This window comes from Schistocerca nitens, chromosome 2 (assembly GCF_023898315.1).
Source record: "Schistocerca nitens isolate TAMUIC-IGC-003100 chromosome 2, iqSchNite1.1, whole genome shotgun sequence".
Classification (NCBI taxonomy): Eukaryota; Metazoa; Arthropoda; class Insecta; order Orthoptera; family Acrididae; genus Schistocerca; species Schistocerca nitens.
Genome location: NC_064615.1, coordinates 1,065,482,172 through 1,065,501,033, shown reverse-complemented (window position 1 = coordinate 1,065,501,033; position 18,862 = coordinate 1,065,482,172). Strand labels below are relative to the sequence as shown.

Below are 18,862 nucleotides of genomic sequence, written 5' to 3'. Positions count from 1 at the left end.
TTCTTTGATTTCTTTTCCATTCCTCTTTAAGAGCTACCCTAAGTTTTCTTCTTTTGTATTGTTCTCAACACCAGCATTATTATAGTGGTAACTTACTTGCACTCTAGTTACATCCTCAGCAATTTTTGTTGCATCTTTTACAAAGGAGGTTCTATGTTCAGCACTGCTGTCTGTAAATATAACAAAGCAAGTGTTAACTGTGGATTCCAATAGCATTCAGTATTTGTTTGGCTACCTGCCAGAAGCAGTAGCTTCATCCAGTTGATTGGAAGGCTCATCAACTGTATTTGAACCAAACATTCCTGACTGTCCCTTCATCCTTTTCACATTGCAGTTCCTTGTCAGCTATTGACAGAAACAAAAACAACAACAACAGCAATAACAATAATGATGATAATAACTACTTAAAAACATATACTAAGAAACAGGTTCTAATACTAATAAAATTCCACTAAATTCCATTCCTTCTCGTGGCACATTTTCACGGTCCTTCTTCCTCTGTACTCCATTACGCTTCTACTTACTTGTAAACCCATTTACAACTGAAACAATGTTCATTTTCTTTGCCAAGAAGTCGAATTTCATTGTTGTCACGGAGCAGTGTGCGTCAGAAAAGAAGTATTGGGAGAAGCAACTTCGAATAGCTCTCTTAGGATCAGAGAAACATAATAGCTGTTCTGTTTCAGAAATTAACACAACATCCTGTGGTTGAAAAGCAGTTCAGCTCTTCTGTATGTCTGAGCCGTACTGTTTTCGTTTGTTTATAGATTCATAATATTTCAATACAAACACATTCCTTTAAGGTCTTGTATATCACCAGAGGGAGAAGTTGTGAATCAGATTCATTATTACTATCAATCTAATGTGCCACGGTGCTTCAGTGATCAAAAGGAATATTTATAGGCAGCTCATAGAGAGCGGTCTGAGCTCACGGTGCCCCTTGCCATCCACCCCATCATTGTCTGCATTATTTTCCTTGCCACCTGGTTGAGACACAAACCACCTGTACAGCTACAAGCCTGTTTGCAGCAGTGTCTGGAGCATTTGACCTGGAATCTCATAGACTGGTGGGAAATAGTCTATAGTGATGAGTGTTACTTCGAATTGAGCCCAATGACTAGAGAAGAAATTTCTGGAGACACCCCAAACAGTGATGGGATATCAACGTGACCATCGCCCACCACACGGCCTGACAAACAGGAGTGTTGGTGTGGACCTTTTCATTTCATCCATTTGTAATAATTTGAATCAATTGTATAAGGTTGCCTATAGTACTATAACTATTCCAAAACCCAAATATCATCCCTAGAACAGGGTTATGAGGATCATGCGATTGCTCCAATCTGTGTTTGCTCTACACAGGACTTTTAGCTTATGGGGTCTTTTCTTGTATCCCATATTTTGCTGAAAAATCCATGTTATCTTAATCTAGTGCTGTGGTGGGTGCAGCATTCAGATGCCATCCACCCCATTGTTGTCTGCATTATTTTCCTTGCCACCTGGTTGAGATGCAAACCACCAGCTTGCTGCAATCTATGTGTAAGTGGTTGAAGTGCTGGCTTGATGAGTGTACAGATTAGCTTCCTCAAATGACAGAAGTTGATGTCTCCTGCATCGAACAGGTCTTTGAGGCTGGGCGGTAGCATGGCAGGGAAGAAGTGATGTTGGTTGGTAGATTATAAGACTGACGTTAGTGTGTTGGGCCTGGGCAACAACCCTCCACATTGTCCTTGAGGGCAACAAACCCCCTTGGTTGCCCCTGGTCCTAGAGTGTCACTTATATATCTGTAGCTTTTGTGGAGGGTGTTGATTGTCGATTTGTTGTGGGGCACATTCATTCTGATGGTAGTAGAACTCTGCGTGCTCTCAGTATTGATGGTAAATATGTGATGCATGTGTCATATCACAACATTTGTTGCTTGTGTCCAGCCCACCCTGTGTCAGAGCACTTGCACTTGGACAGTAGCATTACAGCTGTGATGGGTCCAATGTGGGTGGGACTCAACCTTTGCAGCCTGACGAAGGAGTTCAGCTAGGCTCTTCTCATTGAGGGGTGTGGTCCTTTGTGTACTCAGGGATACTGAGGGAACAGTCTTGAAGGGTGCTTCCCCCAAACTCTTGTTCTAAACCTACATACATACTCTGTAAGTCACCACATGCTGCATGTCAGAGAATACCCTGTTCCAAATGGATTGAGAGAAAAAGGACTGTCTGTACACTTCTGTAGAAGCCTTATTTTCTCGTATCTTGTCTTTGTGGTCCTTATGCAAAATGCACATTGGTGGCAGTAGAATTGTTCTGCAAACAGCTGCAGATGCTGGTTCTCAAAAATTTTCTGAATAATGTTTTCAAAAAAGAAAGTTGCCTTCCATCCATGGATTCCCATTTGAGTTCACTGAGCATTTTCATAATATGGCCAGTAACAAATTTAGCAGCATGCCTCAGATTTGCTTTGATGTGTACCTTATCAGACTCGGTGGGACCCAGAAATACTTGAGCAGTACTCAAGAACAGATTGCACACATGTGCTCTATGTGTTGTTTCCTTTATAAATCATCTACACTTTCCCAAAATTATCCCAATAAACTGACGTCAGGTACTACAAGAGAGGCGTTGTGCAGCACGGAGAGGTTTACTATTGAAATTGCGAGAGCATATTTGTTAAGCCCATAGACATATCAAGGCATGAGCGCAATGACAAAGTGTGGGCAATGAGAACTAATAATGTGGCTCATTGATAACTATTCCTCCCACACATAATTCACAAATGAAATGAGCAAGGGGAAATCAGACACCCGAAGTGCCCTTCATCGTACACCATAAGATGGCTTATAGACATAGGTGGCTATAATACGGAACTAAGGTTGCAGTGTGTATAGTAGATGGACATGCTGGATGGTATAGTGTGCTATTTTCAGTATGAATATAAATTGTTTAGGCATTCAGAACTGCAGATCCAGGGAAATATTGCTAGGCATGTACATTTAGTTGTAACTGCGAAATGTTATTGGCATCACATGCACTCTAGGGTGCCCATTATATATTTTTTAAAATTTCTGTATTATTTCCCATTCCTAAATACATTCAGCAAAATGAGATTCAATATAAGTGAAAGTTTTTCATTCATGCATATATTAGTAATTACTTGATTGGTCCAAAGGTTGGAAATTTGTAAAATCGGCAAGTTTTACACCAGTAAGTAGAGCCATAGCCAAACTTTGAGCCTATTTGTTGGACCATATAGTGTCAATGACTGTGACAAACTCAGATATTGTATTTATGTACACAAATACAACACAGAAAGTGCAAAGAATATGATGTGCTTGTCATCAGCACTATGCTTGGTTTCAGGCAGCTCTTAATTCCTTTTCAGAATGACTGCTGTTTACCACAATATCAACAGTGTCTCTTATGCATTCATACCTTGGCTACTCCTGCAACCCCTTTCTCTCTGCCATCCCTTTAACCACTGATTTTTCAGCAACAACTCACGAATGAGATGTTGCAGAAAACAGTGCAACCCTTTCCCTCTACCATACCTTCAACCATCGGTTTTTCAGCAGTGAGTTGTTCCAGAAAACTGTGATTGAAGGGATATTAGAGGGAAAGGGTTGCAGGAGTAGGCCTAGGTAGGAGTGCATAAGGGAGATTGTTGATGATGTGGGATGCAGCAGTCGTGCTGGAATGAAGAGGAAAGCTGGTAACCGAAGGGAATGAAAAGTTGTAACAGACCAACCTTAGTGCCTGTGGTAAGCACATCATATTCCTTGCACTTTTTGTGTTGTCCTAGTGTAAATATATACAAACTCCAAGTATGTCACATTCATTCATGCTACATGGACTAACAAATAGGAACAGAGTTTGACTATGGCTCTACTTACTGATGTGACCATATCATAAATAAGTGCGGCACTACGGTAAGAGGCAAACTTCATATTCTACTAGATAGCAAATGTTGAGAATGTATATACCTGTAGCCCCCAGTCACTGCTTTACTTTGAAAGTTGTTAAAAACAAAGGTAGTCAAATGTTTGTAAATGGTAAGTTTTATTGTACTGTCACGCTGAATGAGTAATAATTTAATTTGTTCGGACAAATCTGTCATATAATTTTGATCACATGTTGCTGGATTAATTCAGATACAGTTGTGAACCAGTTGAGCTCATTGTGACTAAAGACAGTGAAATATTACTGATTGAAGCTGAGCTGCTTAAACAAAAAGCTGTCTTTCACTCATTTGCACATTTTGTCTCTTGCGTAAATTTGGGAATGACTTATTTCCGCAGTACAGCCTTTGCTAAACAACTGATAGTTGATTCAGTTTTGTGCATCTCTTTTCAAGAAATGAATATTATATAAATAAATAAATAAATACAAAATAAAACCTTTTTCTCTGTTTATTAGGTTATTAAACCAGGTAATGGGCCAATGGTAGAAAAAGACTCTGTTGTAATGATAAATTACAATGCTTATGTGGAATACAGTGAAGAGCCCTATGACTCTTCATATTTGCGAGGACGCCCAGTAAGACAAAAAATGAATGAAGGAAACTTCATAGCAGGTTTAGAGGTTGGAATAAGCACTATGAAGAAGGGTGAAGTGGCGCAGTTTTTAATTCATCCGGATTATGGATATGGCAAGCTAGGATGTCCTCCACGAATACCACCAGGTATGTTGTCCAAGAGTCCTGAAATTTTTTTTATTTTTTCTTTTCTTTTTTTTTTTTTACATCTTCATGAAATGTGACCATTGCTGAATTTTCCTTCCTGACTATTTGTTTCAATAATCACAGCTGCAGTTTGATGATTGCTTTAATTGTGAAGGTGGATGAAATTGTAAAAAAAATGAAGTTCTCAACAATCTCAAGATTTGTTTGAACATAACAGAGCTTTATCAGACATGGTTCTGTTGGAGGTGGTACGTTATTGCCTTCCTCCAATATTTAAATTGACTTGCCCAGCCAGTTATAGGGGGACCTACAATTTAATTCAGAAGTCGGCATTTTTCACATCTACAAATATTTTTGGTGGTGAAAGTAGTGATAAGCGACATAAAATGTCTATGATTGGCGGAGAATTGAACCTAAGACCTTTGGATCAGACTACTGAGCCACTGAGCTGGACTCCTTTATCCTGGATTTCATTGAACTAGAACAACCTTTGCAGTATTCTTATTTTAAGATTGTCACTCTAACGTGTGTTTGATAATTTTGAGAATGTTAAGAAAATTTGCAAAATAAATTTTAACCATTTGTTCCTTTTATAGAGGCTGAGCTTCTAATACAAGTTGAGTTACTGCGTATCACAGATCCAAGTTCACTTGAAACAGTTGTTCAGAGTGAAGGAAGTGAAAAACCTACATTTGATCAAATAATAAAGAAAGCTGAAAGCTTGCACATTATGGGAAACGATTTGTACAAAAAAAACACTGTGAGTGCAGCAATATCAAAGTAAGTTTGTAGTATTTGTAAAGCCTGCTTTTATCTTGAGCAATAAGTTATTATTCTCAAAGAGTTGTTGTCTCAATGTTTTATTAGTCTAATATATGTCAATTAATAAAAAATGTAAATGTACCTAATTGACTGACCTAAAATCTTTGAACCTAAAAGGATAAACTGTTGTTAGCTATAGTTATGTTGGAGGTGATATGTCCTTGCTGGCCTTTGATTTAACTTACTCAGACAGTTATAGCTTAACTTAAAGCAAAACACGGACTTCAAACTACAGTGCAATTTGACACATTTTGCGTTATAAAATGATTGCAAAAGGCCAAAGAAATGATTAAGAGACATGAAAAATCATAGAACAATAATGCAGAACAAAAACCTTTCATATATAAGTAGTTTGTTTGATCATCCATTACTACCTTAGATCTTCATTAAGCTTATTTTGAAAATGACTTCATTGAGGGTTGACAGAGACTAGATTGTGAATAAATTAACCATAACAACAGAACCATTTTGTTTCTCTCCATTAATAAACTGTTGAAAATGAAAGAGTAGATCTCTGTAAACCTTCAACTTCAGATGAGTTACTGTAGCAAATAAATTGAAAAAAAGTGCTTTATTCATTATAATGAAACATAAACTATTACTATTTTGGGAACCCATATAAACAAAACTGTTTTACAAATTATGCATATGTTTAAATCGAACAATGGAAAATCCAGGATGGAATGTAACAATATAATGAGAAGGAAAGTTGCTACTCACCATATAGCAGAGATGCTGAGTCGCAGATAGGCACAACAAAAAGACTCACACAATTAAAGCTTTCAGCCATTAAGGCCTTTGTCAAAACACACACACACACACACACACACACACACACACACACACACACACACACACACAAATGCATCTCTCACACATGACTGCAGACTCAGGCAACTTAAACCACACATTATGTATGTAGTGGGCTGACAAGGCAGCCAGTCCACAGAGACGGGTAGCCGAAAGGGCACACGTACACACACGCCGACTGGCGCGAAGTCTGGAACAGGATACGTGATGAATGTGATAAAGAAAAGAACGTAGCTACTAGAACACTTAACTTTTATATCGTCCTTTGGTATACAGCATTCTTGATGATACAAGTGAGACTCTTTAGATTCATGAAGTAACTAATGGCGCCTTGCTAGGTCGTAGCCATGGACTTAGCTGAAGGCTATTCTAACTGTCTCTCGGCAAATGAGAGAGAGGCTTCGTCAGTGTAGTCGCTAGCAAAGTCGTCGTACAACTGGGGCGAGTGCTAGTCAGTCTCTCGAGACCTGCCGTGTGGTGGCGCTCAGTCTGCGATCCCGACAGTGGCGACACGTGGGTCCGACATGTACTAATGGACCGCGGCCGATTTAAAGCTACCACCTAGCAAGTGTGGTGTCTAGCGGTGACACCACAATGTATATGCTTTGCTTAATTAATTCTATACCAACATAACAAAACAAAATGTAATTATTATTATTATTATTATTATTATTATTATTATTTTGACTTGCCCTCATATAGTAAAACATCATTGATATTATTATTATTATTATCATCATATAGTAATTTTATACAAAACATCCGACTTAAATGGCACACCTCTAACAGCAAAAAACTAAAAGTACAAAACTTGTCTGCTATATTGCATGATTCTATGGAATTTTGCAAAGGTAGTATTTGTGTACAGGAAGTGTAAGAAACATTTCAAATTTTGCAATCTGTGGATTACCTAAATGTCTTAATACAGTTGGAGATAGCGAGTAGGATAAAATCTGCTAGCTTAGCTTTAATTAAGAACTTGAAGTTAATGCCATTACTTATTGACCACACTTACTTTTATATAAACCTCCACTAGAGCTGTTATCTATGAGCCGGACACAGCACCCTAACAAAGCAATGTGAGTGGAGTGAGCAACAATGATAGAAGTTGGGAGAGTTGTAGTGTATTTGTATGTTCGATAAAATAGCATAGTCTGTTGTGGCAAGCTTTGATGTGATGCTCAAATAACTGCTAATTGCTTTTATTGCTTTTGCTGTTTGAGCAGATGATTACATAAACATGAAGCATGTTCCACTGTGTGCGTGCGTGCGCGCGCGCACTCGCACCTCAGGGGTGTGTCTGCATAAAGATATTTTATAAGCATATCTTCTTTTCTTTTTATAGTTTTGATTGTATTAATTTTAAGTCCTCATTAATGTAATCAAAGCAGAGTTATCATTGCATTATCGTTTGCTGCAAATTAATGACAGTTGTTAGTTAATTTCATTTGTATCGCATTCCACATTTCCTGTGTGGCACACATGAACTTAGTAACAGACCTCTGAGTGGTCTTATGTTCTTACCTTTCCTAAGTTTTGAGAGTTGTGTATCCCTGACTGAATGCTTAATTTCCAGTCAAGATCCCAATAGGTGCAATTTACAAAGTGTTATGTTTATATATAGGGAAATATATAATGGACATTGTGTTGGTGATGTAATTGGTCCTTACGTACCTCACAAAACACATTCAAAAGACAGCATAGAGTTTCATTTTGTGTAGACTGACTAACCCTGGATCCACTGGATTGACTGCTCTCTCTCTCTCTCTCTCTCTCTCTCTCTCTCTCTCTCTCCCCCCCCCCTCCTCCCCCCCCTCTCCACCCCTTACATTTATGTTATCAAAAGAATCTTATACATGAAAATTAGTCAGAGTTAATGCTAGTCCAAAGAAATTCATTTCCAGTAAGTGGGAGAAAACACCTATGTGACGAAAGCTATGTTAACAGTTAAGTTTAATGTGTAAAATTCATTTTTCTGAATATTTTCTCTGTTGTTCACTTCCCCTGTCCTCTTCAGCCCACTGGACCATCTTCTGGACATTGAGCTCCACATCTCTGATGGCTTTATCCATACATCTGTCCACATCCAGCCCACTAACCATTGACAGCATCTACGTTTTGACAACTGTCATCCCTTCAACATTAAAAAGTTGGCTCCCTATAGCCTTGCAAAACGTGCATTGTGCATCTGCAGTGATAAAAATTCCCTTGCCCAGTGTACTGAAGACCCCATTAAGGCCGCCACTATCGGACACTATTCCCAGACCTACACTGCACACAAATTTACTGCGCCATATCCTCACACACCCCTACTTCTCCCACGACCTCAAAGATCTAGGTACAAAGAGGCCCTGCATCATCATCCTGATTGGAACAACTGAACTACACTCCTGGAAATGGGAAAAAGAACACATTGACACCGGTGTGTCAGACCCACCATACTTGCTCCGGACACTGCGAGAGGGCTGTACAAGCAATGATCACACGCACGGCACAGCGGACACACCAGGAACCGCGGTGTTGGCCGTCGAATGGCGCTAGCTGCGCAGCATTTGTGCACCGCCGCCGTCAGTGTCAGCCAGTTTGCCGTGGCATACGGAGCTCCATCGCAGTCTTTAACACTGGTAGCATGCCGCGACAGCGTGGACGTGAACCGTATGTGCAGTTGACGGACTTTGAGCGAGGGCGTATAGTGGGCATGCGGGAGGCCGGGTGGACGTACCGCCGAATTGCTCAACACGTGGGGCGTGAGGTGTCCACAGTATATCGATGTTGTCGCCAGTGGTCGGCGGAAGGTGCACGTGCCCGTCGACCTGGGACCGGACCGCAGCGACACACGGATGCACGCCAAGACCGTAGGATCCTACGCAGTGCCGTAGGGGACCGCACCGCCACTTCCCAGCAAATTAGGGACACTGTTGCTCCTGGGGTATCGGCGAGGACCATTCGCAACCGTCTCCATGAAGCTGGGCTACGGTCCCGCACACCGTTAGGCCGTCTTCCGCTCACGCCCCAACATCATGCAGCCCGCCTCCAGTGGTGTCGCGACAGGCGTGAATGGAGGGACGAATGGAGACGTGTCGTCTTCAGCGATGAGAGTCGCTTCTGCCTTGGTGCCAATGATGGTCGTATGCGTGTTTGGCGCTGTGCAGGTGAGCGCCACAATCAGGACTGCATACGACCGAGGCACACAGGGCCAACACCCGGCATCATGGTGTGGAGAGCGATCTCCTACACTGGCCGTACACCACTGGTGATCGTCGAGGGTACACTGAATAGTGCACGGTACATCCAAACCGTCATCGAACCCATCGTTCTACCATTCCTAGACCGGCAAGGGAACTTGCTGTTCCAACAGGACAATGCACGTCCGCATGTATCCCGTGCCACCCAACGTGCTCTAGAAGGTGTAAGTCAACTACCCTGGCCAGCAAGATCTCCGGATCTGTCCCCCATTGAGCATGTTTGGGACTGGATGAAGTGTCGTCTCACGCGGTCTGCACGTCCAGCACGAACGCTGGTCAAACTGAGGCGCCAGGTGGAAATGGCATGGCAAGCCGTTCCACAGGACTACATCCAGCATCTCTACGATCGTCTCCATGGGAGAATAGCAGCCTGCATTGCTGCGAAAGGTGGATATACACTGTACTAGTGCCGACATTGTGCATGCTCTGTTGCCTGTGTCTATGTGCCTGTGGTTCTGTCAGTGTGATCATGTGATGTATCTGACCCCAGGAATGTGTCAATAAAGTTTCCCCTTCCTGGGACAATGAATTCACGGTGTTCTTATTTCAATTTCCAGGAGTGTATATCCTCCTCCAAGGCTTAGACTATCTAATCATCGTGCCCAGAAATGAAGAACCTCCTACCCATATTCCCTTCCATTCCCTCCTAAAGTGGTGTTTCAATACTTGTCTAGTCTATGCAATATCCTGGTCCACCTCTGTGTCACACCACTCCCAACCCCTTGCTACGTGGGTCAGATACCTAAGGAAGACCCACATGCTAGACCTGTCTGAGTTACCAATCCAGCACATCCTACTCCAGTCCCATACAGGCTTATCCTATCCTAGCCTATCCCATCCCATCACATGCAGAGCCATCTATGAAAGCAGCCATGTCATATACCAACTGTGCTGCAATTACTGCACAGCATTTTCATGGGCATGTCTACCAACTAACTGTCCTCCCAAATACAGTGAAACCTATTCATAACGTTCCTCCATATAACGTTTTCCTCTATGTTACGTCCATTTTGTTCGGTCCCGACTAAAAGCTCATACAAACAATGTTAAATTTTCCTCTTTACTGCGTTTCCTCTATATTCCAATTTCCTCCATGTAACGCTCATATTTTTGGAATCCTGGTCAATTATTTACCACTTTATAACATTTAAGTGACTGGATGTAGACGCATTGTTTTCCGTTCTGTGGATTCACAGTTGGCTCCGGCTCGGAAAGCCCGCACTCAGAGTGTTTCATACGTCAGCGGCAGAACCCGGTCACGTGATATGTGACGCACATTCTGCTTGCAATCTTTTTGGCGCCATTTCATTGTCTCAGAGAATTTGACGCCAAAATGGGGAGTGCTGCATAAAATGTGCTGCTGTTTGTGCGGCACATCCACCAAATGTATCCTTTCTGACAAGGGAACCTCCCCATCGCACCCCCCTCAGATTTAGTTATAAGTTGGCACAGTGGATAGGCCTTGAAAAACTGAACACAGATCAATTGAGAAAACAGGAAGAAGTTGTGTGGAACTGTGAAAAAATAAGCAAAATATACAAACTGAGTAGTTCATGGGAAGATAGGCAACATGAAGGACACTGGCAGTGCAGGAGCGCCGTGGTCTCTTGGTAACGTGAGCAGCTGCGGAACGAAAGGTCCTTGGTTCAAATCTTACATCGAGTGAAAAGTTTAATTTTGTATTTTCAGTTTATGTGACAAACTCTTATGTTTTCATCACTTTATTGGGAGTGATTATCACATCTACAAGAAAACCTAAATCGGGCAAGGTAGAAGAATCTTTTTACCCATTCGCCAAGTGTACAAGTTAGGTGGGTCGACAACATATTCCTGTCATGTGACGCACATGCCGTCACCAGTGTCGTATAGAATATATCAGATGTGTTTTCCTGTGGAGGAATCGGTTGACCTATGACCTTGCGATCAAATGTTTTCCGTTCCCATTGGAGAGGCACGTCCTTTCGTCTACTAATCGCACGGTTTTGCGATGCGGTCGCAAAACACAGACACTGAACTTATTACAGTGAACAAAGACTTCAATGAATGAACGGACAGATAATAACTATGCAAAAATAAAGAAAATAAAATTTTCACTCCAGGGAAGACTTGAACCAAGGACCTCTCGCTCAGCAGCTGCTCACGCTACCACGGGACCACGACGTTCCTGAGCTCATTTTATCCATGATGTTACCTATGCGACCCGTGGACTACTCAGTTTGTATATTTTGCTTATTTTTTCACAGGTCCACACATCTTCTTCCTGGTTTCTCAATTGATCTGTGTTCAGTTTATCAAGGCCTATCCACTGTGCCAACTTATAACTAAATCTGAGGGGGGTGCGATGGGGAGGTTCCCTTGTGAGAAATGTGAAAGTATTTTACAGGCAGTGAATTTGATTATATACTCGTGGAGGGAAGTCGGTGCTGAAACTATGAAAAACTGTTTCACAAAAGTGGGATTCTGTGAGAATGAGATGGCAGCTCCTGTGAAAGATGTTGCAAGTGATTTGCAAGAGTTTCCGGAATTAATAGGCAGTGATTCTGTCACTTTTGAGGACTTTGTGGTTGTGGATGACAACGTGGCAACCACAGGAGTACAAAGTATTGAGGAGCTGACTGCAGAGAGAAGCTTGGAGAATAATAGTGTAGTGAAAGTGACAGTGACAAGGAAGATGACCCTGTGCTCTCATATACTAAGACAGCTTGAAGGCTTTGAAACATTCAGGAGCTATATGATGGCCCATAGACTTGAGGACAGAACAGTAGTTCAACTTGCTCATTTGGAGCAAGAAAAGATTGCCATAGAGTCTAGGAGAAATAGAAAACAAACATGCTCGCTTGAATATTTTAAAAATCATAGGTATGTGATTTTCAGATTGCATAGGTTCCTAGAGTTTTGTGCAAATTTAAGTTCCGTTTCATAATTTAATTATTTTGTAACTAATTCTTTTTAACCTGCACCATTTACTGTGTTTTTATGTAATATGTTCAGTATATCATAAACAAAGTTTGGCTCATATTCTATAATTGGGTCAACTGAAGAAGGGGATACCACCTGTCAGCTTTGGACAATGATGTCATATCTTAAGAATCTGTTATAACTTTTTACAGTACAAACTGATCCATTTCCTTTCACCCATCCACCTACCAAGCCCCATGTTTTAATTACAAAAAACTAATCATTTGATGCGTTGATCATTTGCAATGAATATCATATTACAGTGTTGTGAAAATTTAAAATGTCATCTATGGCACAATTTGTCAAAGCTGATTAGTGGTATCCCAATCTTCAGTAATGCCCTATAATTATTATTTGGAAGCCTTCCTCTTTATAGTGTTTTCCTCTATACAGTGTTCAGAATTTGTGGTCCCTTGAAAAACGTTATATAGAGGTTTCACTGTAAATTGCCACTGCAAAATTGTGGTGAAGATCAAAATTTCCCCACCCCCTTCCACAAGCAACAGCTTTTGTGAGCTACGTAGATGGGAGTTATTCTTGCAACATATCTTTCATTACCATAATCCTTGTGGCTGCCTACCCCAACACCTGACTTCACTCATCCTGCACCCACACCTTCTTCCCCTTCCTCTGTTCTGTCATCTCCTCCCAATCAATTCCTCCTTGTCATTATCAGTGTGCACTGCACGAGCCTAGTGGTGCTGGTGTGTCACATGTTTATATGCCTATCAGAAAGTCAGCATCTCTACTACCTTTACACCTAAATTATTTGCAAGCTGCTTCATTGTTCATTTCAGATAACAACATTGTTTGGAGACTGGGAAGTGTTGGTGTAAGATCAAACCAGATATTTAAACTGCCAAGTATTTATTCATGAGAAATCAACAACTTAAAAACTTCTTGCTTCTAAAGTATGTGTCCATTCATCCTGTTTTTCATGAGCAGTCCCTTTTTTTCTGCAATGTCCTGCTGTACTGAAAGTTTTCTTTGAGACACTCGAATGTCCCCCTTTTTTTTTTTTTTATTCTGCTTGGCTAAAGTATTTTACGCTAGCAGTTTACTGCTTAAGTATACACACTAAGAAGCCCCACTTCTACAACTTGATCAACAATCTTTGTTTACCTTTAATATTATGCACCATTCATAGTAACAATTCAGGCTAAGTTGTATTTTTGATTGGTTTAGATAGCAAAAATTTGTATTTCCATTGTACTAAGCAGTCTTAAACGTTGTACTGGATATGTGACAATTTTAAATCAAATGGAATTACTATTTCATCATGCCAAAATGCAAGTGCAATTTTGACAACGACCAGGATATAAAAAGTAAGTTCCTTTTATCACCGTTAGTGGAGAAATTGTGAAATGTCCATTTATTTTGATAGTGGTCAGATGAAAAAAACAATGAAACTTGAAATAGTGAAGATCTTGCCTATTGTTAAAACACCCTTTCATAGGGTTTCATATGCCGACTTTAATGACAAAAGTCACAAGCAAATGCACTTCTTGATAAAATGCATAAAAGTGAAAAGTACGATGACAGTGTAGCAGAATTATTGTATAGCCATTTCGGGTCATGTGAATGATGCAAAGCTAACTTCTATGTCTATCAAAACTTGCCTTCATACAATTTGCGTTCCTTTTTTCCCCTTAATTGTCTCCGTTTTTTCTAAACTTTTTAAAAAGTCCCAATTTTTAATAAAAATGAAATGGACACCCTTTTCCAAACATATGTTCAAAGCATTATAGGATACCAAAATTAAACTGCTTCTGCTCTGTTCAAGGTATCTGGTTTACTATTTGGAACATCTCTTTAAGACAATGATGACTTTACTTTTTTTCCTGTCACTAAGAAAAATAAGGAGCTCTTTCGTTATTTTGCTCCAAGTCTAACTGAATTGTTAAAAACTTTTTTCTTCTTAGCCACATTGAAAGTGACACACCTGATACTTCATGAAAACAGATCATATTCACATGTATTGTTTCACTTTCTTTTTGTTTTTGCTGTTCTATGTAATGTTTAAATGATGAATGGAAAATTTTCAAATGGAAATCTCATACAATTGGCATTTATTATGGGCAGATATCGAAAGGCATCGTCAATTCTTAACAGCATGAATTTGGCTAATGAAGAAGAACAAAAGAAACAGCAGAAGCTACTTTGCAAATTGCATATAAATTCAGCAATATGTTACAACAGGATCAATAACTATAGAATGGCATGTGTTACTTGCCGACTGGCTCTTGATATTCAGCCAAGGAATGCCAAAGCACTTTTCAAGTAAGTATATCATTACATTATAGTAGTAAAATAGATACAGTGATATGATTTATCCCAGTGAATATAATTCCCATTAATAGCTCAAGGCCACAATGAATGAGTGAGACAATCTCTCTCTCTTTTATAAAGATTCAGCTAATGTAGGACCTATATTAATTTTATAACATTGTTTTCATAAACAGTTAATGCAGTAACTACAGAAATTATTTTTCCACTTAAAACACTGCATCATATACTTGACAAAAATATTTTAAAATTAAGCAGATATATGTTATGGAACTTACCTAAAGAGAAACTCATTGCATTAAATTTAATTCATACTCAGTGAGGTTGTGGGGTGATTACCGAATGAAGTGGCACAATGGTTAAGATTCTGGATTTACATTTGGAAGGATGGTGATTAAAATTGCTGACCAGACATCTAAATTTCCTTTAATTGTCTTTACACTTTCAATCCCAGACCATTTGAAGCTTTCATGTCACAGGCTTCCAGAAATTTTTGGCACCTCTTTAAGTACTACCATTTCATTCTTATAATCTTAATGTACAAATATGGGTACATTTTTTAGAGGTAGAAAGTTTCTTCTTCACATTTACTGCAGATTTAGCACGTCAAATTTATTTAAATATTAATACATGTTTAGTGACAAAAAAGTTCTGCATAGATTTTTTAAATTACAAATAACAGTAATTTGCCCATGTGTGGTACAACTGGAAACATTCTGGCATGCAGAGTGGAACTTTACAGTCAAGGCACCACCATGTTGTTTCTTTTCTTGAAGACTTTTTCACTGAACAGTTTTGTTTCTTCTGACCAGACTTTGCACATTCTTGTGGGTTCACCTCCTTTTCTGTGGAAGAAATTCTGTCAGAAAAATGCTTTCCTAGAAATCTGTTACTACACCTGTTTTGGGGAGTATCAGTACATTAATGTATGTCCCCTTTCTTTGCAAACTCATTACACAATTGAAGTAGAAAAATTTGTGTAATGGTAGCCCTCGTTCCCAATTATTTCTTGTTGCACTGCTGCCATCATAAAAAAGTGGCAAAATAGTTTCGTTTACCATTTCATTTAGCTTCTTGTGAAAGGGTTGTACAATATCAGTTGATCATTCTTGTTAATACCTGTTTTGTTGAGATTATAGTCTAGAATGGCATTAGATTGTATCTTCTTTGTCATGTCTGTTTTGGTATGAATCTCTACTTATTTTTTTGTTCTCTTGTGAAGGTTTGACAAGCATAGAATATTTCTTGTGTTGCTCTATTTCAGACACAACAAATGTTCATTCCTCATAAGTATACAGTCACCTTTCTGTAGCTTTTTGTAGACAACAATTTATTTCAGAAACACTCTATGATTAGGCATGCATGTTCCCACAGCATTGGTCTTGTTTCCCACAGAAAATCAAAAACAGCTGGTGAACTGTAATATATGTTCATGTAAATGGTATATTCCTTGTTGAGGTAGACAGACTAGTCTCTGAAAAAAGGCAGTAGCTGAATTGTCTTCCCTCCCTTTGCCTGTGTAAACTTCATTGCATAAAACATGTAATGTCTTTGAACCACAAAAGTTAAACAGTGTGATTCCATATTTATCTTGTTTATTTTTTATAGAAAGACAGAAAACAATACTTCCGCTGAGTCCACACATGCACCCTCGTCAATGGTAAGATTTTCTTTGGGTGAAAACACTGCAGGAAACTCTGAAAGTAAATAATTTACGAAAGGTCTGATGTTATACGTGGAATCATGATGATGATTGTTTCTTGGCATGTATGAGGCATTGTCATTTACATGCAAGCAGGAGAAAATAGCAAAGAACGTATTGCTAGCTAGAACTGAACCTGAAAATGGTATGGAGACAAAGTTATTTGTAGGCCAGTAATCACACAGTCTGTTTTTCATTGCTAACCACATGTGGTTTACAACAGAAAACAATAATACATTTCGTGAAGCTTTAACTCAGCCTGTGTGTGCCATATGCTTGTGGGTTTCATGTTGTTAGATCATCTCATTTTATTTGCAATGGATTTCATATACTTTTACAGTTTCTGCTTTGATGTGCCTGATCATTGAATCAGGGTGAAAAATTGAAAAAAATATCGAAAGGATTGCTGCCGTCATCCCCCTCTGCCACACATCTACTTTCTTCTTTGAATTCAGGCATTGATGGTTGATCATCTAATGTGGTATGTTCTAATTCCACATCAGAAAATTTTTCTATGCTAGAACATCACCTCTTGCATTGTGACTCTAAAGATGGACAAAATTATTTAATGCACTGTCGGTAGCAGAATTTCATATCAAAACGTAATGGAAATATAACTTCACATAGCAGATTTTTCAAGTGAAATATTGTAAAACAATGAAGCAGTAATATTGAAGTATTGTAGTTTTCGTACCTCAGTCTGATTTGAAAACAAAATTACTGTATTTGGTTACAAAAAAACATCCACTTCAGAACCAGACCATTCAAACAGTTCACTCTAAAGGTTCTCGATCCCAGTATTCGTCAAAAAGTTAGGCATATTTATTGGAATACACCCACAGTGGTCTTGAACAAGTGAAGGTTGACCTTAAGGATGCCAAAATGATTTTACATCTACATATATACTCCGCTAGCCACCAAGTGGTGTGTGGCGGAGGGCACAATTCGCGCCAAAGTCATATTCCCCCCCCCCTCTGTTCCACTCGTGGATCACGCAAGGGAAAAATGACTGTCTGAACGCCTCGGTACGAGCTCTAATTTCCCATATCTTTGTATGGTGATCATTGCGCAATTTGGTGAAGATCGGATTTCAGAATTTAGTGAGCAGCCCCTTCCGTTTAGCGTGCCATCTATCTGCAAGTGTGTCCCACTTCAAATTTTCTATGAGATTTGTAATGCTCTCGCGATGGCTAAATGTACCAGTCACGAATCTGGACACTCTTCTTTGGACCTTCTCAATCTCTTGAATCAGACTCAACTGGTAAGGGTCCCATACAGACGAACAATACTCTAAGACTGAACAAACTAATGTATTATAAGCTATTTCCTTTGTTGAAGGACTGTATCCCTTCAGGATTCTACCAATAAACCGCAATCTAGAATTTGCCTTACCCGTTACTTGTGTAATCTGATCATTCCATTAGAGATCATTTCGAATAGTGACACCCACATACTTGACGGATGTTACTGCTTCCAAAGACTGGGCATTTATTTTGTACTCGTGCATTAATGGTGATTTTCGCCTTGTTATACACAGTAGGTTACACTTACTAATATTGAGAGATAACTGCCAGTCATTACGCCTCGCATTTATTTTCTGCAAATCCTCATTGATTTGTTCACAACTTTCGTGTGATACTACTTTGCTGTAGAGTACAGCATCATCAGCAACCAGATCGTTTATGTAAATCGTAAAAAGTAGCAGACCTGTTACGCTGCCCTGGGGCACACCTGAAGTTACGCTTGTTTCTGTGAAGTCACTCCGTTCAGGACGACATACTGCTCCCTGTCTGTTAGAAAACTTTCTATCCAATTGCATATATCATCAGATAGATCGTAAGTGTGCACTTTTTGGAGCAAATGACAGTGCGGAACTGAGTCGAATGCCTTTCAAAAGTCAAGAAATATGGCATCAACCTGGGAACCGGTATCTAGAGCCTGTTGTATATCTTGCACAAAGAGGGCCAGCTGTGTCTCGCATGACCGCTGTTTCCTAAAACTGTGCTGGTTTCTGCAAATGAGCATCTCAGAGTCTAGAAGGGTCATTATGTCTGAACACAAAATATGTTCCATGATTCTACAACAAGTTGATGTCAGTGAAATTGGCTGGTAATTATGTGCATCCGATTTTCTACCCTTTTCTTAGTTTGCTATGACCTGGGCCTTCTTTCAGTCCTGTGGAACTTTCCGCTGTTCCAATGATCTCTGATAGATGATGGATAAGAATGGTTTTAGAAACATCCACATGATAGCAGCACCATGCAGAGGCCATTGCTCAGTGATCGGGCCCACATAGAAGCCTTGAGCACAGTGAAAACAACATGAATGTATCTAGAATGAAATTTTCACTCTACAGCGGAGTGTGCGCTG

At 39.7% G+C, this 18,862-nt stretch overlaps 1 protein-coding gene across 2 annotated transcripts in view; it reads left to right on the top strand.

The window, feature by feature from the left end:
• The window catches only part of LOC126237442 (inactive peptidyl-prolyl cis-trans isomerase FKBP6), a 59,103-nt gene that overhangs the window by 9,286 nt on the left and 30,955 nt on the right, over positions 1–18,862 (top strand). For both annotated transcript variants that reach the window (XR_007545073.1, XM_049947561.1), the window contains exons 3-5: positions 4,405–4,669; positions 5,266–5,449; positions 14,587–14,784. Coding sequence is in view for 1 of the 2 variants with exons in the window: in XM_049947561.1 (XP_049803518.1) it covers positions 4,405–4,669; positions 5,266–5,449; positions 14,587–14,784 (647 nt within the window). In the remaining variant the exon portion in view is untranslated. The remainder of the gene's footprint in view (positions 1–4,404; positions 4,670–5,265; positions 5,450–14,586; positions 14,785–18,862) is intronic.